At 36.7% G+C, this 23,160-nt stretch overlaps 1 protein-coding gene across 7 annotated transcripts; it reads right to left on the reverse strand.

Moving 5' to 3' along the window:
- Window positions 1-296: 296 nt before the first annotated feature.
- Ankef1 (ankyrin repeat and EF-hand domain containing 1) lies at window positions 297-23,154 on the reverse strand. Of its 7 annotated transcripts, none has more exons than XM_010616007.3 (11): window positions 22,961-23,154; window positions 22,322-22,409; window positions 18,267-18,660; window positions 13,409-13,608; window positions 12,511-12,660; window positions 11,283-11,406; window positions 6,713-7,535; window positions 4,226-4,452; window positions 2,854-3,032; window positions 1,711-1,848; window positions 297-814 (listed from the first exon to the last, which is right to left on the reverse strand). In XM_010616007.3, the coding sequence occupies exons 3-11, from the start codon at window positions 18,610-18,612 to the stop codon at window positions 656-658; spliced, it is 2,346 nt and encodes a 781-aa protein (XP_010614309.1). In that variant the 5' UTR covers window positions 18,613-18,660; window positions 22,322-22,409; window positions 22,961-23,154; the 3' UTR covers window positions 297-655. The 7 variants fall into 7 exon arrangements, with proteins under 7 accessions (XP_010614309.1, XP_010614310.1, XP_010614311.1 ...); XM_010616008.3 differs by lacking the exon at window positions 22,961-23,154 and adding an exon at window positions 22,632-22,935; XM_010616009.2 differs by lacking the exon at window positions 22,322-22,409 and having other exon boundaries at window positions 2,869-3,032.
- Between the last annotated feature and the right edge of the window lie 6 nt (window positions 23,155-23,160).

Below are 23,160 nucleotides of genomic sequence, written 5' to 3' on the forward strand. Positions count from 1 at the left end.
CGAAATCCCTGGCCCCTCGAGTTCTTTATATATTCTAGATAATAGTCCTTTATGTGACTTATCTTGGTTATTTTTCCCCATTCTCTAGTCCCCCCCTTCAGCCCCTCCACCCTTCCCAGTTTACGAAGACAGTTTCCATGTTTTTTCACATATCTTTTCTTTCCCTTGTTACCTTTTCTGTACCTCTCCCACTTCCTCTAGTCTTTTAGACCTTTTCTTCCTATTGCACAATATCAATTATGCATTTTCATCCTTATTTACACTTCTAGTTTTTTACACCAGAGAAACTCTTTGTTTTTTACACATGTGTGACTTATTAATTTCACTTAAGAATATTTCCTCAATATGCATTCACTAAGGATTATCTTTAAGTGAACAATAGTGTCCTTCTGGTAAGTTTTTTGACAATAACATTTAAACTCAAATGCCAAGTATTCTCCATTCTTAATGAGGTTGGGGGATTTACCCCAAGTGACATTATAATTCACTGCAATATACCTTCATCATACAGCTTAGAATATTTATAGTTATTAAAGCAAAACCAAATATTTGATAAAGATTTTTTTAATGGATTTTGGCTTTGATGGAAATATCTTTCTCCAAAGTTTGGTCCCTGGGTTTCAAAGTATTTACCCCAAGATGTAACTGATGTGATTTAACTCTTCAAGGCAGCTTCCAAAGCTTGAGCTTTTTCTGTAATGTTCTTCTGAAAAGGCATCATGAAATCCTCAAAGTCTACTTCATAAGTAAATCTTTCCCTCCACAGTTCCCGCTTCCGGACCAGTTCTGCTGTTGTGGCTTCAGGACTCCAAACCTTAAACAGCCAAACCCAGAGCAGTCATGAGTGTGATCACCTGTGAATATGGTGATATCCAGACAATTTTAGTTTTAATTAACTAATTTTAATTTTAATTAAGTGCCTGCTAAGAAGTGCTGTACCACTGAGTTTCCCCCAGCCTTAGAAGCTTCCCTTATTTCTAGATATATTTTATCATTCTTCTCTTACATGACATCAGTGGTTACATGAGCATCACTGCCTCTAATCAGGACTGTCTGGGAGCTGAGCTCAGCAGTGTACTTTAGTTACTTGCCTGGCCAGTTATCCTTTGGCCAGACATGGTTTATGTTTAGGATATCAAAACAGGAAAGCAAATGAATTGGAAGGTCATTGTGTTTATTACTTTGAATTTTATATGGAAGGTGAAATTCGTTTCATAACAGAAACCAGGAGGAGCTACTCCTTCAGTATGATTTGACAGGCACAGTAAGGACAACATCCTCACAAAGATGTCTCCACCTCTAATTTCAGATGCTGTAGGAAACTACTTGGTTATATCCAGTCTTAATCAGTATGAAATTTCCAAGTAGGTAAAGATTGAGAAGCAGAGCATTGGATCCGAGAAGTACTGAGATTAAGTAGATACAGAACTTGGTGACTGAAAGGCTATAGAGAATGCCACTGACCAAAGAAGACTTCAGTCTCTCAAAGAAAACTTAAATGTCAATTGAGAAATAGGAACAATGAGAACGAGATGTTGGTAAGCAAAACTTACTGAGTTGAAAGTAATAGGATCTGGCAAAAAAGACTTCTGCAAAATAGCAACTTGAAAGATAAACTTGAAACATTTGTCTGGATGACATACAGAGGAAATACTTGAAAATGCCATTATGAGATTCACCATGCTATGAGGATCTTTCCAAAGTGCTTACCCTTCGTGGAACAAATGTTATATCCGCTTTCTTGGTATACCCACTGGTAATCAATGAATTGAGATAAACCACATTATCCTTATCCCTCTTCTTCTTTTCTGTTATGGTTGGTACAGTATAAAGTGATGAAAGTGCTTCCTGGAAACGGATTTTTAAAATTAAAAATCAAAAGACCAATACTCATTTTCTAATATTGCTTTTTTGCATTTATTTTGAAGCCAAGGGGGAAACACTTACGAATGTTACTATACAAAATTATAATTTGAGATTAAGATTTTTTATAGCCTTGGGTAGGGAAAATAATTACAGTGTTTGCCATGTTGACTATCCTCAATGTTTACAACTCTGTGCTATCTGCTTACAATCCCTTTACCAATATACTTTCTACCACCTACATTCTCCCAACTTTTCTCAAATTGATTGTATTAGAGCTTTTCTGTCTTGACCCTCTCATCCTTGTTCTCTGTTTTCGGAGTGAACTTTCTGTTTCCTTAAAAGAAGCTACAAGCCTAGCAATACACTTAGGGCTGTCCTGTTCATGGCAACCACCATGGGCAGCAACCTCAAGCTTCTGGTGGCAATTCAAGGGTATACAATCTACTCTAGATTATCGGAAGCAGTCAATGTGGCACATGCAAAACCTTGTGGAGTTATTTTGCAAGATATCTCAAGTTATAAGTGATTCCATATTCCAGTGTTCAGTGGAATTCATTAAATTTCTTGAGGGGGGAGAAAGGTAGGCAATGACTATGAGACCAAGATGAAGGAAAATCATGCTTTACTTCACTCCTCATAAAGGTTACTATTCCACTCCTTATTTGGGCCATATCACCAAATCTGTGTAGTTCAAGACCAACTATATGCATGACCAATACCAGTTCTTTGAACATTCTAACTGTATTTAGCTGAACCAGTTTGAGTTTTGTGAAGATTCTATTTGCAATGAGTTTTACAGTCTTCAGTAATAGATACTTTCTTGCTAGATAGTTCTTTTAAAAATACTGTATCATAGTACAGAAAGTATATATTTGTCCATGCTGTTATAATAATATAAATATTTCTGTTGGGCATTTGTCAATTGAATTTTAAGGAGTTACAGTTACTATTAGGTAGTTACTAATAGGTTACTAATAGGTAGTTAACCTCTTCTTTTTGTACCTCTTCTTTCTTAATTTCAGAGCCTTCAGTCTTTGGTTTAGGGGGTGGCTTGGCTTTCAGTTTTTGATTTTCTGCTGGTTTAGGCAAGTTATCTGACTTTTCTTTAATCATATCAATTATTCTATAATCAGCATAAGCTTTTGCAATATCCATGGCAGTGTGCCCTGTTTGAAACATAAATTCAGAGTTATAAGAAACAGATTTCATGATAACCATGTAGAAAAACACTCAGCATATTACCTCGAAACCTATGGAAGGGTGATTACTAAAGCCAATTATATAATTTCAGAGGTAGATATTTTCTACTGTAGAACCAGCTCCCAAATCCCATGATTTAACTGCAACTACTAGCATAAAAATTTATTGTTTTTCTTAATTTTTAAACCACATTTCTGAACAAAGGGATGGGAAATGTTAGAGTACATTTTAAATACCCAACTTACAGTTTTTTCCTTACAATGCACACATTTCTTTTGTGTGATAAGTTTACCCTACTTCTCCATTTCCATGAAGTGAGAAGGCAAATTCCAAAAGACTCAAGAAGCCAATGCAAAGAGTTCTTTCTGTAAGTGCATGGGCTGTTGCTCCCTATAACATTACCAGGTAGGTGTGTCAGTATTGTGTTCCCTGAAATGGCATCAGGCAGGCCTAGTGTAATATCACTTGTGACCAGGGGCAGCTTGAAGTGAAAGAGATTTTAAGAACAGCAATGGGCTCTAATTAAGCAAACACCTTTAAGCCAAGAACTCAAGTATTTATTCAAATGATCTTCTTATTCTTCCTTTTTGGTATTCATGACATTGGGTCTACCACCTTTTTGTTTCCTAGAGGCAAGGAAGCCTTAATTCAGGAGTTGCTTTGTCCAGGTTTGAGGACTTTAAAGTTTACAGTTATTCGATGGCCAATTATTAGAAATTAGAAGTTATAATGGTGATAACTCAAGATGTGATCTGCAAACTGGTACAAACTAACTTAAGGATCCACAAGAAATTACTACAGAAAGTAAGTGATTAGACATTTTTATAGAAATTTAATAGAATAATTTCTTATTTCAAAATTCATGAGATTTGAATCTACTGATCAAAACAAAATTTGAGCTTGTATTTTGCTTCTTTCCATTCTATTTTATAATAAGTAATTTCTCATTGTGTTTTATAAAAGTATCAGTGCATGACAGACTGCAGACAAATAATTGGCCCTTTATAGCACCGGGTATCAGACACACTCATGGGACATTTAACTGAGGCTGTGTTTGCATCAGAAGCCCAGGGGAAAATGTAGTCCTCCTACAAGAGAACTGGGATGTAACATTAACTCACCTTTTCGAACCCCAACCATCAGACATGTGAACACCTACCTTTCCTATTTTCCAGTTGAAATTTAGCACCAATATCAAGTAGGTATTTTACAGTATCCATCCTGCAGCTTTCAATAGCTCGACTTAAAGGAGTTGAATTGTTGATTGAAAGTGCATCGACCGAAGCTCCAGACTCAACAAGGAGCTCAGCAATGTCTTGCTGGCCTGCGTGGCATGCAAAATGAAGTGGTGTCCACAGAAAATTATCTGTGGCATTTATATTTGCCCTGTAAGATAAGACAGGTGCACACACTGAAAATGTCAGTTGTTCCAAGCACTGGAAAGTAAAAATGCAAAGTAAGATTTCATATACAGCTCATCAAGTTTTAAATCATAAACTAGGAGAGACCTAAGTAAAGTCTGTCATAATTTTTTTAACCTCACTGTTCTGCATTATTTTACAGTCCTAACTTTCTGTGTGTAGATATAGTTTGTTTAGCTTTGAAAAGCATTTGGATCCTATTACAGTTTTTGCAAATCTTAAAATCGATAAAAACTGTAAAACTTGTCCAAAGCTGACAGAAAAATTTTATTATTCCACTTTGTATCTGTTTTTCTGCAAGCTATGAGTTTTTATTTTGTAAATTTTTTTCTCATTGAGTTTATTGGTACATTTTAGGTATACAGTACAGTTACATTCATCATTGGGAATCTTTACATGACAGGTCTTGATTTTCATTTTTTTCCCATACCCCTGCCCTCCCTTTACCCCTCCTCCCTTCCCTATTTACATATACTTTATTTCCATTTTCTCATTTTCTCATATGTTTTCTTTTCCCTTATTTTCTTTCCCCTACCCTTCCCACTTCCCCTACACCATTAGCCCTTTTCTTTCTATTTCACCTTGTCAATTTTACCATTAAGATCTTATGTGCAATTATAGTTTTTCACACCAGAGAAACTATTCAGTATTTACACATGTGTGACTTATTTATTTCATTTAAGAGTATATCCTTAATATGCATCCATTTTCCTGTGAAAGACTCTAATTTCTCATTCTTTATGGCTGAGTAGTATTCCATTTTATAGCAAAACCACATCTTCTTTATCCAGTCTCCAACTGATGGGCAAATGGGCTGTTTCCAAGTTTTAGCTATCAACAGAACTAAAGGACAACCTACAATGTGGGAAAAATTTTTTACCAGCTGCTCCTCAGACAAAGGACTATTATCTAGAATATATAAAAAACTCAAAAAAATCATCCCCTCCAAATATAAAGACCCAATTCAAAAATGGGCATCTGAAATGAACAGACATTTCTCAGACAAAGAAGTAAAACCAGCAAGTAAATATATGAAAAAATGTTCCACATCACTGGTCATTCAAGTGATGCAGATGAAAACAACACTGAGATCCCACCTCACCCCACAAAGAACAGCTGCTGTCAAGAAATCAACCAATAACAAATTTTGGCAGGATTGTGGGGAGAAAGGAACCCTTCTCCATTGTTGGTGGGAGTGCAGACTGGTGCAACCACTATGGAAATCAATATGGAGATACCTCAAAGAACTAGGATTAGAGGTTCCATTTGACCCAGCCAACCCTCTGCTGGGTATCTTTCTAGAAGAATTAAAGGAATCTTACCACAGTGTTATGTGCTCACCCATATTTATAGGGGCACAGTTTGTAAAAGCTATGAATTTTTAAATGGGCCTTCATTATTAAAAATCTAATATGTTATTTAAAATTTTAGTCCTTGTTAGCATTTCATTGTCCAAAAGTTCAAATTTTCCTTAGTTGCTTTATACATCTTTTGACAATACAGAAGTTTGAATCTTCAACATTTAATGTTAAGGTAATAATGATATTAGTGTCTTTTTGAATTTGCAATTGCTTCAGTCAGTGCTGTACTAGTTTTAACTCCTTTAGTGTTAACAAATCCTGAGATGAGTTCCATAACAGCTCCAATCAGGTAACTATGGTAGTAGAAATTAGACATGAACAATTATTTCAGTAAAAAAAAGTTAAATGAAAATTCATGTTTTGATATTTTAAAGATATCTGAACATGAGCCAATGAAAATCTTGCCATCTATGAGGCAGATATTGGGTTACAGAGTGACAAAAATATATCCTTAGTCTTTGTGGCCACCATTCCATTTGTTTAAATTTATTAAGGTCATCACCAAAAAGAGGCAGATTAAAAAGTGATTCCACATCTTTCAGGTAGGACAGACAAAAATTGATTTGTCCAGTCCCTGGCAGGAAGCCAGTGATGTCCAATCAGAAATCCTTCTACCCCCACAGAGAAAATGTGTTGGCCTTTACTTTGTGCATAATTGTTATGAGCAAACTATCTTTGTTCATATACAGGCCCATGTTCCCAAGTTTGGAGTCTCAAAACAGATACATTTATTATAGATTTCACTGACAAAATACATTTCTATGCTACAAAAATTCTGGAACTGAATTCTTCGTATGACTTGTTTTGCTTCCTTGAAATGTGAAGACTTATACAAATTTAAACCTCACTTAACCAAAACCATACCCTTTTTCAAGAAGAAACTTGACCACGTCTATGTTTCCACTTGCACATGCCATCATTAGTGGTGTCTTGTAATATTTATCCTTCATATCTACAGGTATTCCTGATTCAAAAGCCTTTTTCAGAGATGCTAGGTCTCCTGCTTTGGTGATAAAATTAATATTTGAAAATGTCTTCCCGGGCTCATCAATGTACCATGCAGAATCATCCTGCATGGGATGTTCTGGTGGGTGATCTCGATTAAAACGGCTGTAATCAGTTACATTCTGGTAGGTTTCAATCATGTAATATGGAGGCCCACCATCTGATCGATGTGGAAATGCATCTTCAGGAATGACGCAGACTGGGAGAGGTATAGCAAACTTGCCTTTCCTTCCCTTTTTGCCCATCCCTTTTTTCTTTTTCTTAGTTCCATAAGATCCCAAGACAAAAGACTTGTTTAAGTATTTAGTTCCTTTAAAGAACTCATTAATATTGACCCCTCCTCCTCGGAATTTTTCATGCAGTTGAGCTATTGAAAACAGCTGTTCAGAGCTTGCATACTCTTGCCTCTCCTCCAGGGTCATTACAAAGTCTTCTTTGGTGACTGACCCATCACCCCTGTCCAGAAATGAAAATATTTCCCTAAGAAAAGTCTCATGTTCTATGGACCAATCATGTAATCTGAGGGCCCAGAGTGGATTAGGATTTTTGGCTCCTGGTTTGGCCAGTTTATTAGCAATTCGCTCTGCTCGATGAATTTCTTTGCTGGCTGCTTTGAAGCCACCTTCTTTTGCCAAAGCCCTGGGTGTTTTATGGTCTAAATTCTTCCATTTCAGGTCACATCCTAAGACAGGAAGCACAATTATTAGTATTATGGCATCTGTATGGCCATACAAATCCTTATACAATTATCTTACCAAATTTGAGTATTCATCAGAAGTTTGTCCTAAAATCTTATACAGAGAAGAGTACATTCAGCTACTTTAATTACCCATTTAAGCTGTATTTTGGCTTCAGTTTGGTAAATTCTGAAGGGGATAAGTTTATGATCTTTGTCCACTCACAAAGGAGTAAGATACTTATCCTTACATGTAAATAGATATTTTGGACAAAAATGTCAATATTTCTAAGAAATATCAACAGATTCTTGAGGAGACTTTGTACCAACAGAAGAAGAGACAATACACTGGTATTTGGGAAGAAGAATCTAGATTCATACTGCTTACACAAGGCTTTATTGGCTCAGAATGCTGAAAGATACTTGCTTCTTCTTGAATGATTTAGATTACAAATCTGTGTATGATCTTCAACAATAGTTTATGTTTACCCAACAGAAGTAAGGTAATTTATAGTAATCTGATATTTTACGGGAAAGTCATGTGAACAATTTTAACACAGGACAATGTAATTTGTTAATCACATCTGAGGATTTCAGCTTTAGATTTCTGTACAATTTATACATTAAAATTCATTTCCCTTTGGGGTCTCCAGTGTAAAATGAGAGGGCTAATACTATTTGCAAATATTCCCCAAAGAACTAAACTTTTCTGAATGCATCAGGAGATCTATTTAGGTATTACTAAAAAGGCTGTGTTACCTGTAATAGGTCTTGAGACATTAAAAATCCATTATGTATATAAATAAGTAATACCATGAAATAGTTCTTTCTGGTATGTTTGGTGTAGAAGAAGGCTTAGCTGTTGCTTTGCCAACATCACATAATAAAATAATTGGCATCTAATTAGTAACTCTACCAATCAAAATGTATAGGTAGCTCTGTGCAGAAATAAAATGTGCTCCCCACTATGCAAATATTATTCCTTGTTGAAAAAAACCCTTGCATCGATGGACATAGTAGGGTTCTGATACAGTTCTACTTTCATATGTTTGAGAGAAGAAAAGAAACACCCAGAAACAAAAGGGAGAATGAAGAAAAGAAAAAAGATTAGCGATTTTTTCAAGATTAATATTTTTTCATTGGTATTATCAAAAAGTCCATATTTAAACTAAGGTTTATTATTTTTGTTAGAGATAGAAAAAATCAAAAAAGGCAGTGAGGGCTATAAAAGTCTGGTATCAGACAGTTTTAAGGACAGTGACTTACTGGACCCTGAGATGGTCTTAATTGTAGAAGTTCATAGAAGATCAATTCCATGATGCATTTCCTTAGTAATCCCAGCACTACTGTTTTCACTCAGCTGACCTAGTCAGTACATCTGGGCTTTTACCATCTCTCAAGCCACTTTTTTTTGTTCACTGCAGCTTCAAGTGTTGAGGATTATTTAGACCTATGGGCTGCTGGTTTCTTCTTAGGAGTCTTCATGTAGATAAAAAGCCCCCAACATCTGGCTGGTCTATAAGACCTGAAAGCATTTTGCCCATCTTTCAGGGTTGGGAATTTCTATCTCCTCCTTTATTATTGTAGTTGGTCCTCCTTATTTATAAGTTGTACACTCAGAAATCCAACCAATTGAGGATACATAATATTGGGGATAAACTGCATCTATTATAGTGTATAGATGTGTTTTCCCATGAATGACAATATGACAAGTATTTACATATCATTACATTATATTAGGTACTACAAGTCATTTAGAGATGATTTAAAGTATTCAAAAGAATGTGTGTAGGCTAAGTACACACACTGTTCCATTCTGTATAAGCAACTTGGGCATCCTCAGAGCTTGGTCTCCTCACAGGTTCTTGAGCTAATTTCCCCCACTGATACAGTAAATAAAGACTCCTTCATTCCCTCTATAATTTCAGTTCCTCCATAGGAAAGATGCTCAGCTTTCTGCTGGCTGGTGCTGTAAAACATAGGGAGGCAAGGACCTCAGGAGACTGCCCAGACTGTCTCACTTTGTCTTAGGTATGGCTCTCACACTGCTCACAGGGAGCTGTAACTTGTTCCAACAGTAGGACCGGGCACCAAAAGAAAACAATACTGAGCAAGAAATTTTCATGTAGGGAAATCAGTCAGCCAGCACAACTGTTTTACATTTAAGCATAGCAGAAACTAAACCCAGAGTGCTTATGCAGACATGAACATTTCATTGCTAGTTGTTTCTGGCTACTCTGGTAGGTAGCCTCAGAGTTGAGTCTAAAGATGAAAGTGAGGCTAATGCTAACACTTCTGCTATGAAATTGATCACCTATATAGGATCTGATGATGGGTTTGTACTCCCAAATGCACTACAAATTTTAAAACATTTTCAGACATTTGCTTTAAAAATACAGTCTTAAGAGTCTCCCAGGAAAACAGAACTTTTATGCTCACTGGTCAAGGTTTTTATGCATGAACCAAGTTCTTGTTCTTTGCTTCTCAACATGCTTTTCTTGACTTTATCCCAAGAATATATAAAAGGTAGAGTATATGTGTAGTGATATTTGTCCCAATACGAAAAAGTCATCATGTTAAAGTTGAAGAAGCTCGTCTTAACCTGGGAAGATTATGGATTTTTAGAAATATAAAATGTTAAAATGAAATGTCAAAATAAACTGCTGATGGTAACAGATTTGAACACAAGACCAATAAGACAGATTGAGAGGACAAAATTACACTCAATATACTTTTCTTCCTTATCTATTAAAAGGGCTTATAATAGGGGTGGAAAGGGAGCACTTATGAATTTATAAGAGTAAAAGTGGACCAACTATTATTCTCTAAGTCATTTAGTTCTGTTAGTTTTATTTATATTAATAGTTAGGGTATAGGATCCTTAGGTTGTAGTGACTTAAATTCTCTACTTGTGAAGAGAACATATACTTCATGTTAACATTAAGTTCTTGATTTTCTTTTTTTTTTGGTACCCAGGATTGAACTTGGGTCCTTGTGCTTGCAAGGCAGGTCACTGAACTGCTGAGCTAAATCCCCGGCCCCTCTTGTTTGTTTTTCATAAGCTGAAAAAATTCAGTAAAATGCAATTCTATTTCTAGTAAACTTTTGATGTACATTCAATTAGTAGGTAACAAACAACAAATGTATCCTTATCTTTCAACTTAATTAATTAATATTTTCATTTTAAAGGACTCATTGAGCAATAGTATATATAATATAGTTTATATGCCCAAATTAATATTTACTTAAAAGCTATAAGAAAAATATTAAAATTACTGCTTTCTATTTTTAATTTTCTATAACAATTTTCATTTTATTTCATGTTTTCCCCCAAATATTGTTCCCTATATTTGGAAATTATCCAGAAAGTTGACAAAAAGAACATTTCTAACATAAAAAAATTAAAATTTTGCACTAAAGGAAATTTTTAATTTTTGTCCTTTTTTAGATTTATATTGGCACTTTTAGGAATTTAATCAATTTAATAATTTTCTTATTTAATGAACTCAGAATTCTCCCCTTCAAATTTTTAACAATAATCTACTCCTTTTGGAAAAATGAATTTTCATTATTTTTAACACTAGACGCATGATTCAACAGATGTTGTAAGAAAACATTTCCAAATTTCTATCTATATATGAGTGAGCTATTGAAAAGATAAGCAACTGAGAAGCAACAGGCTCAAATTCTCTGCACACCTATGACACCAGTAAGCCATAAACACTTTAGACACAAAATTATTAGAAAATGTACCTCGCTGAGCTACATATTTACAACAGTCGGTAAAACCACCCATAGCAGCATAATGAAGTGGTGTGTTCCCATTCATTGCGATCATCCCCATATCTCCATTGTATGCAAAAAGGAGCCTTAGTATCTGCAAAATAAATAGTGGGTATTACAGAGGATTAGGAGTGTACATTTAGTGAAAGAAGAATAGCGTGTAGCTCTATGCTACCCTGTATATTGTCTATTAACCACGTGTGACTGTAGAATACTCAAATGAAATGAACTACATTTAAAACAACCAAAATCTTAGTTCTTTAGCTATATCAGCCACATTTCAAGTGCTCAAAAGCCACATGTGGTTACTGTATTGTGCAGCTCTGATACAGGACATTTCCATCATGGCTCACCATTCTATCAAACAGCATTGATCTAGAGGACAGAAAACTGTACTCAGCTGGGACACTCATTTTGGAAAAAGGAGGTGATTTAAGAAAGCAGAATATGACAAACGCCATCCGGAAGCAAGTTTTTTACCACAGGTCACCACCTGTAGTGCTAACGGACTCCATGACAAAAACAAAGGAAACGATGTTAAACCTCCAGGAAAATTGAGTAAAGATAAATGAAACTAAGAATTTTTTTTTAAAAAGCTTAATGTTAATTCTTTGTTTTTGTGATGTCACTGTGTCCATGGGATATTCTTTGCTAAAATATCAGGCAATTTAGAGTATAAAATCAGAGTTTAAAATTCAGATGTATTATTAGAGGCACACAGATCCTGAGGAGACGAGAGAGTAGTGTGGCCTTGTTCTCCCCGCAATTAGGTCAGACTCTATTTTGACAATTCTAATACATAATGAAGGCTTAAAGTAGTGTAGCCTCAGGTGGCACAAATTCTGATCATCATAACCAAATATATGCAATATTTAGTAAGTAGAGTAGCAAATAGAGACAACTGAACAAGAAGCTGGAAGATGTAATGAAAGCTAAAATTTAGATTTGGGGGCACTGAAGATGAAAAGAACATAGGTATCTTAGAAAAAAAAAAATTCTTCTCCAGCCAGGGTTTAGCTCAGTGGTGCTGCGCCTGCCTCAAAAGTGCAAGGTCCTGAGTTCAATCCCTGGTACCCAAAGAAAGAAAGAAACAAACAAACCAACTCTGTCTCAGTGGAACCTACATGATAAATAAAAATTTTGAGAAAAAAAGAGAATTTTTTAGAAACAAATTTAAAAGCAAAGAGCGGATCATTACATCAAAAAAGCCTCCTTTGGCAGCAAAATGAGCAGCGTGATGTCTGTCATTGTCAAATGTATTCACTGCACCTCCTCTTTCCAATATTCCCCGAACTAATTCTGTCACCCCTTCTCTTGATGCCTCCATTAAAGCGGTGCGACCTGTGGACTGGAGAGGAAACAGATCAAACATTGTTTATACAGTACTTGTCACACTAAATAACATATTCAATATAAATATGCTTTGAATTCATTTGACCTTCACCTTATACTGGCAAGTCTAGTTCTTTGCATTTTCATTAGTTTCATAAAACAATGAAGAATCATTAAGCAAATACAGTGAGTTAATTTCTAAAATGTACAATCATCAAGCTTGCTCTACCAGACTTTGTAAGAAAGGATAACATGTTTTTAAAAATGCATTTCTTGCAAAGAAAGCAGAGCAAAAAGGGAATATTGAGGATACGATATGCCCCAAATTAGATCACATATGTTTTCTAATGAGAAAAGTCTATTTTTTGTGTGTCAGGAAATGATAAACACAAGAAAAGAAAACAGTAAAATTAGCCAGTTGAGGAAAGGAAACAAAATGCCTAAGAGAAACGGCAGAGCTACATATTTTTGTTCCAAGAAGATAAATTTTTATTATGTACCAGTTATACATTTTCTACTGCTTTCTATAATTATATTTTGACATTGTACATAATAAGTATGCATTTTCCAATCATAATTAGGAACTAGTCTGTAAAATTGTGGCAATATAAAGGTAATAAAAGTATATCAATTTCAAGTATTTTGAGTCAAACTGAAAAATCTATAAGCTAACAGTAATTTTCTCATATATAAACACAGAAATTATACTAATATAACACTGTTATAGAATAAAGAAGTATTTATAATCAGGGGAATAGTCATACTGAGTTGATAGCATTTGGATCAGCTCCTCTTTCCAAAAATGTCAGGCACATCTCTCTAATATCATGGGCTTCTTCGCAAGCTCTAAGGAACACGGGTTTTCCATCATAAGTTGAATTGTTGACATCCGCACCATGTTCAAGGGCAATCAAAGCACAGCGATAATGTCGCTTAGTAGGTAAAATGCAGTAAAATAAAATGCCTGAAGAAAAGCAGAATTTCCATAGAGCACTTAATTAACAACCTATGTACATATTTGTACCTAATAGGAAAAAAAGGAAAACTTAAAATCCATATTTAACTAGTTAAAGATAGAAAAGCAAAGGCATATCTGCCTTGGATTCCCCTCTGAAATCAGCTAAAACACCAAATCAGAAAAATAAAGAGGAAATCTCTGATAAAGTTAGAAACCACTAAGTGTCACAGGACCCGGTTTAAAGGAGAATTGGAATGCTGACATGGGAGCCCTTATCACTCCTGGGATTTGACATTTTACATTCTGCACCCCAAATGTCCCTTAGAATGACAGAGCTGTATGTGCCAGAGGGCTTAAACCCATGTTTGTAAGGAGAAGACTCTCAGTGTAATAGGAGTGAGATGAAAATTAGAAGACAGTTGGTTTTGCCATTTTGGCAAATCATTTTTTTCCCACCAAAGGAAAAAAAAATGTTGAATCCCTACACTAAGGATCTGTAATATATGGGCCCTCAACATTATTCTTGTCAAAAATGTACTACGTATCATAGGTATTGGTTATAATCCCGAGAGAATGTTGTTAAGAAAGTACTGGGTAGGCAACAACCAAACAAACTCTAGAATGACTTTATAATAATCTCACTGTAAAAAGAGGATTCATTCAAAGAGGAACAATAACTAAAAGGAAATCAGCATGTGATCTATGAAAAAGACACTATGAGAAAGATAAGCAACTGATAATGAAATCCATGTAAGAAGTACACTCTAGAAAAATTATACCAGGGAAAATTAATGACCAATTCTGTTGGTGTTAACAAAGAAATTAAATAGAAGTGCAAAGATAGACCAAGACCAACAGGGTTTGAAGAAAACATAAGATGGATAGAAGGAAAAGATTAATTGAGCCAAAAGAATTTAGGAGTGAAACAGTGGAGGAAAACCTGCAGAAGAAATGAAAGTCAAATGAAAAGCAGAAAAAAGGGCAGCAGAGAGGGATATGGAGAAAAATAAGAAAAACATAATCAGGTGTGATTTTTCTATAAAATGGAATATTACTCAGCCATAAAGAATGAGAAATTAGATTCATTCATAGGAAAATGGATACATATTGAGGATATACTCCTAAGTGAAATATATAAGCCACACGTGTAAATACCGAATAGTTTCTCTGGTGTGAATAAACTGTAATAATACATACAATCCTAATGAGATAACTGATATTGTGAAATGGGAAGCAAGGGGCTAAAGGTGCAGGGAAGGTGGGAGGGGTAGGGGAAGGGTAATAGGGAAAAGAAAAATGTGAGAAAATGAAAAGATGTAAATAAAGTGTTTGTAAATGGGGAGGGGAGGAGGGGCTGAAGGAAGGGCAGGGACAAGGGGAAAAAATGAGAACCAAGACCTGTCATGTAGAGATACAAGATCCCAGTAATGAATGTAACTGTACTGTATCCCTAAAATGTACCAATAAATTCAATTATTTTATAAAAAAAAAGAGAAAAATGTAATCAGGATAATCGAAGGGTTGAAATAGTCCACAGCTATAAAGAAGGCTGAACATATATGTAATTAGAATAATAAGCCTAAAGGAACTGAAAATTATATGGAAGTATAATAAAATATTTTCTTAAAGTGAAAAACCTGAATCTGAGGATTAGAAGGATCTTAGGAGAAGCTGATTAGGAACAATTAACAGGATAAACTGAGGAAAAGCCCAGTAAAAAGAGTTTTCTATGAACATGTAGATAAAAATCCAGCTCATGTCTAATACAGAAAAGTCAGGCTAGCTTCAGAAATTTGTCCCAGCAACATTCTATGCTAGAGGGTAATTAAAGGATCCCTACAATGTCACTCGGAAAGAAAACAGGGAATTTTTATACCCAATGAAGTTGCTGGTTATACGTAAAATCACCAGCAGATATAAAAAAAGATTAAAGATGCATGAAATCAAGGACATAAGTCCTAAAGAGCAGACTAAACTACTTTGATGGCAAAAGTGAGTCCACTAAGAGATCAACAGAGAATATATGACTAAAAGAATTTGTTCAACCATAAAACTAACTCACTTTAGGAACTTTAGATACAAAAAGAACACTGTAATTCATTATAATGTAGAACTAATATAATTTAACAAAAGCTTGGAGGTGAGAAAGAAAAGGACAGAGAAGATGAGCATTTGCTTTAAAATTTTTTTTTTTTTAGTTCTGGAGACTGAGATATTTAAAGACTATAAGAAGATGAAGCTAACGTCAGGCATAATCTAAAAATATAAAAGGATTCATTGAAAGAAGTGATTGTAATTGACCATAAACTACAGGAGACACACAAGGTGAATGTTTATTGTATACTATATCCCAATTTTCAGTGCTAAGGGAAATAAACCAGACAAACAAGTTTAAATCATATGATTTCTCTTACATGAAGACCCCAAAATGTAAATAAAGAGAAAATTAAAGGATAAATAATTGGAGGTAGGGAGATCTTTTTCAAAAGGGAAGAGGAACAAGAGAAAGAGGGTGAGTGAAGGAAAGGGAGAAGGATTAAGGAAAGAATGGAAGAAAATAATGGAAACAGAGCCCTTTTAACCAGTTCAATGTTTGCTTATCCTTTAGAATCAAATGTGCAGAGAGTCAAACATCTGTCCCCAGGACATAGGATGCTAGCGGCAGAGAGATAACTGTAAGCTGAGTGAAACAGTTAGTAAGTGGCTACCCCCCAAGGATGTGCAAGGTGAGCCAGGCTTGAGAATGGACAGGAGAGGGGCCGGGGATTTCGCTCAGTGGTTCTGCCGCCTGCTTTGCAAACACAAGGACCTGAGTTGATTCTCGGTACAAAAAATAAAATAAAAAATAAATAAATAAAATGGAGAGGGGAGACCAGGGTCACAGGCAAACCACAAACCAGCCCCCTTCAACTATTAAGCTTATGAGTGAAACAAAATTTTACATGTTCAAGTTTTACTATATGTTTCAATTTCTTCCTATAGGATTTGTCTAACTGCTTTTTTTCAATGTTTATTTTCCAGAACCTTAACAGGGTTAATATTAATTTGAATGAGCATAAACATTAACCATATGGCTGTTGATTTTGCTACAGATACTTAGGTGTTCTTCATTTTATTTGATTTTTTAAAACTTTATAATTTTGATCTCTTTATGGCATAAAATTTCTCAATTTTTGGCTCATATATATCTGTGTTCCAGTACAGTGTTTCTCAAAGTTGACCTTTCAAAATTCCAAGTATATTTGCTGTCATATGGAAAAACTATTTCATGGTCAAGTTAATATGGAAAATGTTACCATCTTTGGTCTGATACTATAAAAGAAACATGTCTGAATTCATTTCATTTAATGATTTTCTAATGAACTCAACAGTGGAACCAGTGCTGCATGTATCATTTTTGAACATCCCAGTGATTTCAGGGTCTATGAAGCACACTTTGGCAGTCTATAAAACTTTCAGAGCTTTCTGCTGTTCCAAGATTTAACAGTTTAAAGCACACTTGACCTCTAAATGCATCTGAAATTTATTTTGCTATGTGATTCTATTAAATAACTTCTCCTTTTCTTTGCTCTTTACTCTTGTTTTAAGCAAGTCATCTATCAAATATCAAGTCTGGAGAGAATTACAAAAGGAGACTTTGCTCTTGTCAGAAAACATTAACATTACAAAATGGGATTAATTTCTCCAGTGTCGGGCTGACGTTAATGGCTTTGCACTTGTAGCAATTCTCTTGGACAACTGATTAAATGTATCATTTTATATTAAGTCTGGTAGTAATGATTGTGGTGTTTTTCTTGAGGCCAGGTCAAATCTTGCCCAAACCTCAAGTTATTTAGGAAAGAAGCTCCAGACTGTGGTCTTGACATGGGGCTCAAGAGGGCAGAGAATGTGGAAGTATACCTCTTTGCAACTGACTAATCCTTCAAATGCCTTGTCTAACATTTCAAGTCATATCCAAATATTTTAAAAATTGTATCTAGAAACTTACATGGCTACTTGGGAGGCTGATATAGAAAGATCACAATGTCAAGAGGAGTACGACCAATTTCCAATTTAAGGAGATCTTGTCTTAAAATAAGAAATAAAAAAGTGCTGGAGATGCAACTCAGTGGCAGAGTACCCCTGGGTCCAATTTCCCAATAGGAGAAAAAGGAAGTTAGCTTATGCCACCATCCACCTTAGTCCTCCTGAATTCTAAAATGTAAGTCCTTTTTACAGCTTGCTATTGAGAAAGGATAAAAATTTTTTGGAGTCCTAAGTCTAGTACTGCACAAGGTTCTAATGTGTAGGGAATCTTTTCTTCTAACAAGATTTTATATTTTGCAATAGAAGATTATGAATATGGTAATATCATAGTTAAGCATGTATAATGTTGACAATTCTCCTCATTTAAAAGAAGCCACCACATACTGATTAGTCCAGTTCTAATTTTCTTTGTAAATGGTCAAGCTCTCAGAACTGTTTTCCCTAAGATACACATGAACTGCTTTCAAATAATGAGGTGTCAGTATAGGAATGAGAAAGGATCCTTTTACTTAAAATCACAAGTGATTCACTTGTGAATTTGGAAAATAAAATTTAGAAAAACCCTTCTAAATCCATTTAATTGATACCTGGCTAAAAAGTAGTTGCATCCTACTGGACAGAATGTTGGGATAGTTTACCTTTTCCTTCATTATCAACTATGGTCATATCAGCCTTTGCTTTGGCTAATATTTCCATTGACAACTCATGGCCCAGTTCAGCAGCCCTCATTGTTGGAGTACAGCCCTTATGATCTTGCACATCAGGGTGAGCTCCAAGTTCAAGGAGAAAGGCGACCATGTCAACATCATTGGATACTGAAGCTAAGTGCAGAGCACTAAGTCCATCCACGGGGTCTGTGAAGTTGATTAGTTGAGGGTATCCAAGCCGGATCAGCTTCTCTATCTGCTTCTTGTTTTTGTTTCGAACACACTGAAGAACTTTGTAGATTTGCAAGTTCTCAAGTCTCTTATCTGCTAAAGCCATGTTTGGTCAGCTTCTTCAAGATGCTTGTTTTCCTGGCTAAAAGAAAAGCTACAGCAGCCCGGGGCAGAGGGTAGAGAAAGAAATGAAGAAAGAAAAATCAGTATTGAAAGGCTAATTTTATCTTTATTTTTAGTAATTAAAAATATTTTAAAGCATATGTCCCTTGAAAGGTCAGCTGTTTCTTAGGCAATGTTATCACAGTTTATTGCAACTAATTTCAGAAAATTATGCATACACTTAAAAATATTCAGCTGGAATAAAGTCAAAGTATTTTTTTAAAAATCCTATTCAATACTAGTTTGCAAAGTGGCTATTTTTGTTTTTGTTGTTGTTGTTGTTTTGTTTTTGGTACCAGGAATTGAACTCAGGGCCTTGCGCTTGGGAAGCAGGCATTGGAACCAGAGCTAAATCCCCATCCTGGCTGGGGATTTTTAAAAAATCTCATCTAAACTTCCTTCTTTAAAACAGCTTTCCCATTTTATTCCAACGCAGGCAAGGTTAACTAGGTTGTCAAGCTCCTATGTCTGTGATTTCATTATCAGTATATTCCCTGCAATGTAGAAACACACAGCTCTCAGCTTTGAAAGATCATACAGAATGTATGAATTTTGAGATACTTATTTTACATAATTATCTGGGCTTTGTGAGATACAAAGGTGTCATGAATGATTACTGTGTCACCTTACGTAGGGATGACGTACTTGAATGGTTTGAAAGACATTTATAAGTTTTCATAAGCAATTAAATTATCATGTGTATTCTAATATGTAATTCTATTTCTTGCTATTCTTTATGGAAATAAAAACCAAAATTTTTTATTGCATAGTGGGCACAGTGGGTATGCCCAGCTTGTTTTTCTTCTTTATTTGTTTCTGGGGAAAGGACCTAATTATCACATGAGCAGTCCATTCTAGGTAGTGGGATGAGGCTGGCCCTTCTGGACAACTTAGTCTATGACCTAGGCATGGCCCATCTTGAGTGAACCATCCTTCTCCAGGTATACTAGATCACTCAAACATATTAGCCTAGCAGATATCGGGGATCAGATTCTTCCACCAAAATGATCTCATCTAATAGTCTAAAAGTCTATTTCTGCCAAAGTTGTTAAATAGTGGGGTGTAGAGCTAGGGCTACAGGAGATGTCGTTGCTGATACAGAGAGAGCACATGTGGGAAAGATGGGGAAGAATTAAGACTGGTTGCATTGGTTTTATCCTGGATCTGATTGTGCCAGAAGTTGCCCTCCACATTACCTTAAGGGTTGCATGAATAGGAGCTGAGTTCCCAATGTTTGCAATGGAAAGATTCTATCTTGTTATAACATCTGCCAGCACAAACCTGCTCCCTCACCTACACTCTCCTTGGCAGTAGTTGCACTGTAGACTACTTGATCCTTCTTTAGAGATGTCTCTCTGGGAAACCAGACGATCTTCACAGCTGTTTCTGCTCAACACTGTGCCCACTCTTCCTCAGTCACCATTGCTGGCTCCCTTTCTTCAGTCCGATGCCTCACCAGAGCATTAGTATTCTGCTTTATCCTCAGCAACTCTCTTTGTGGCTCATCCCATCTCCTGACCTTCAACCCTATTTTCAGCTTCTGATTGTTTACTCTCGGTTTATAATGGCATCACTGACTTCCCAGAGCTCAAAAGTTATATATTTAGCCAGGTGTGGTAGTGCATTTTTGTTATCTCAGCTACTTGGGAGGCTAAGGCCAGAGGACATGTTCAAGGACAGCCTGGGCAACTTAGTGAGACTTGGTTTCAAATAAACCTATAAAGGGGCTGGAGGTATAGCTTACCATTCCTTGAGTTCAACATTTAGTACCATCCAAAGAAAAAGCTATAGATTCACCTGTCTGTTCGTCATTCTCATATGGATGTCAAATGTAACACATCCAGAGTAGAGCTCTTTTTTGTTTGTTTTGTTTTCCCAGGTAGTGCAGATTGAACCAAGGGAGTGCTATGCTAAATTCTCAATCCCATTTGTTTTTGTCACTGGGGACTGAACCCAAGGCCTTCACACCAAGCTATATCCTCAGCCCTTTTTAAAAAAACTTTGGCTTAAAGACAGGGTCTTGCTAAGTTTTCCAGGTTTGCGTTGAAATCACAATCCTCCTGTGTTAACTTTTTGAGTAGGTGGGATAGCAGGAGGATTGCCACTGTGCCCAGCTGGAGCAGAACTCTTGCTATCACCCTGATTTTCGCCATTTGTCCCAATTTTAAATAATGGCATCAACATCCACCCACTTACTCAGATTAAACACTAAATCTACCCTCCATTCTTTCTTTCCCTCACATACCTTCATCTTTTTTTTTTCATTGAGTTTATTGGTACTTTTTAGGTTTACGGTACAGTTACATTCATCGTTGGGATCTTGTACCTTTACATGACAGATCTTGGTTCTCATTTTTTTCCCCTTACCCCTGCCCTCCTTTCACCCCCTCCACCCTTCCCTATTTACAAAGACTTGGTTTCCATTTGACCGTCAATTTTGAGGCAGCTGAGTTAAAATCTACATGGCAACGTACAAATCAGGAATTCAGGAGAAAGGGCAGAGACTAGTCTATGGAGGGAGTTTTGCAGGGTTCTGAGGTCTTCAGCAGTGGCTGCGCAGCTGAGACCGAGAGAAGTCAGGGGGGCAGCAACAGCTAACGTCAAATATGTGTGTATTAGTCTCTTTTCTTTCATTGCTGACACAAAAATACTTGACACCCAAAATTAAAGGGGGAAAGGTTTATTTAGCTCACAGTTCATAGAGGTTTTAGTCCACAGTCAGGTAGTTCTAAGGCAGAGTATTACATGACAGAGGGGCATCACAGAGGAGAAATAGTTCATGGTGCACACTTGGTGCCATGAGCAACAAGGGACAACAGCAACAAGGGACCTAACAGCTCTTTCTGCCCCTTTCATCCGATCCAGACTACTGGGATTAGGGTGATGCCAAGCCAGTCACTCACGTGTAGTGGTGTAGTAGTCACACGCCCTTAATCCCAGCAGCACACATTCCAGATTTAGCCTCTGCATGAGTCTTTGGGGCAACATCGAGACCCAAACCATAACAATGCAGTTGTCCCACCTTTTTTTTTTTCCTCACTTTCTTTTTTTTTTTCATTCCCATTGCTGCTGAGATAACAACAATCATACAGTTTACGGCTTCAACGTCCTACTTGCTTTCACTCTCTTCCCTTCCTATCTCCTTATACTGTGGACGAGGAAGCCAGACAGGCCAGCTTGTTAACTGTTGTATAAACAGGCCTGTGTGTGGCCCTGGGGCTGCCTGAGTCATCCTCTCAGCCTTTGCTGCATGGCTTGGTGACATTTATTTCAGCTGCTCTTTGGCTTGTTTTAGGCACAGTGACATATTGCATAGGCATTTAGGTCACATATGGATGAGATACTCCTAAATAGCTTATTGATAGTACTGAATTGATGCCACCTCATTTGTGGGGACAAGGACTTCCTAATCAGAGACTTCAATGTTGTTTCTCATGTCATTCACCCCAAAGAAAGCACTGGCATCATGTGGCATTGTGCAATCAAGTGACAATGATGAAACCAGCAGTCTGTGAGTCAGTTTATTATGGACACCCCCTTCATGATCAACTACTAAGACGCACACCAAGAACTTCCTTGACTCTGAAAGAAAAAAAGAGATCCTGCCCACTAGTTCTGGTTTCCAATTTTCTTTCCTCAGGATCCTGGTCTACCTTAGTGTTCGTCGATCAACCATCTACACCAAATCTCAGTGGAAAGATGAATGTCTTAACTTGAGGTCCATGTTTGGATCTGAAAATTCTGAAATTGCATGAAAACCAGTGAGTATGTGTGTACCCAGATGTGTTTTTCCTCTATGAAGAGACTTCTAGAGCTCATAAAATTCTCAAGAGAGTCTGAGACAGGGCAGATTCCTTGGCAAGAGAAAATGAAGACAAGAGAGCTGTCATGGCAAGAGTGCAGGACTTAAAGGAAGAACATGCTGTCATTCATCCTCTCCACATCATTATTTATACCACCTACCTGCATGTACTTGGATAGGTAACCCGCCTACTCCATACAGCACTTTATCTGTGAATCGGGGGTCATGATAGTATCCACTTCACAGGGATGGATGAAAATGAAACGAGATGATTCTCGGAAAATATTTAGAAAAGTCCCAAGGTACAAGGTCGCTATGAATACATTAAAGCTTCTGTGGGTTTCTGCTCACTCATAAGGCACAGCTTACATCCCGAGGGTTCTCTTGTGCCTTTAGGTTTTGTCAGAAAAAATGTGGAGGGGAGAGGAGCTGATAGACATTTAATTTCAAAGAAAAGGCCGAGCGGCACGGGCCAAGGTGCTGATCTCACCTCTTAGTCGTGGGCGCGATCGAGAGCCGCAGAGCTCAGGGCACCAATTCCTTTGGGCCTGTGAGGGCGTCTCGGAGGACCGGGCTCTTCTCTTGTCACCCGGGGCGGTCCCCAGTCGCGACCTTGGGCTACGGGAGTGCGATTGGGCGCCCAGAATTGACCGCGTCTCTTGCAGCAGAGCGGGTCAGCTGGCGCGTATG

The sequence above is a fragment of the Fukomys damarensis genome, unplaced genomic scaffold (assembly GCF_012274545.1).
Source record: "Fukomys damarensis isolate Sample0158 unplaced genomic scaffold, DMR_v1.0_HiC HiC_scaffold_7, whole genome shotgun sequence".
Classification (NCBI taxonomy): Eukaryota; Metazoa; Chordata; class Mammalia; order Rodentia; family Bathyergidae; genus Fukomys; species Fukomys damarensis.

What these genes read in the sequence shown, in the direction of transcription:
- Ankef1 (XM_010616005.3), bottom strand. Translation starts at nt 18,612, where the DNA reads ATGGCTTTAGCAGATAAGAGACTTGAGAACTTGCAAATCTACAAAGTT. An exon ending in AGTTGATAATGAAGGAAAAG is followed by an intron (nt 13,609 to 18,266) that starts GTAAACTATCCC and finishes GCTTTTCTTCAG; the next exon opens with GCATTTTATTTTACTGCATT. An exon ending in AAGTTTCTTCTTGAAAAAGG is followed by an intron (nt 4,453 to 6,712) that starts GTATGGTTTTGG and finishes CTTATCTTACAG; the next exon opens with GGCAAATATAAATGCCACAG.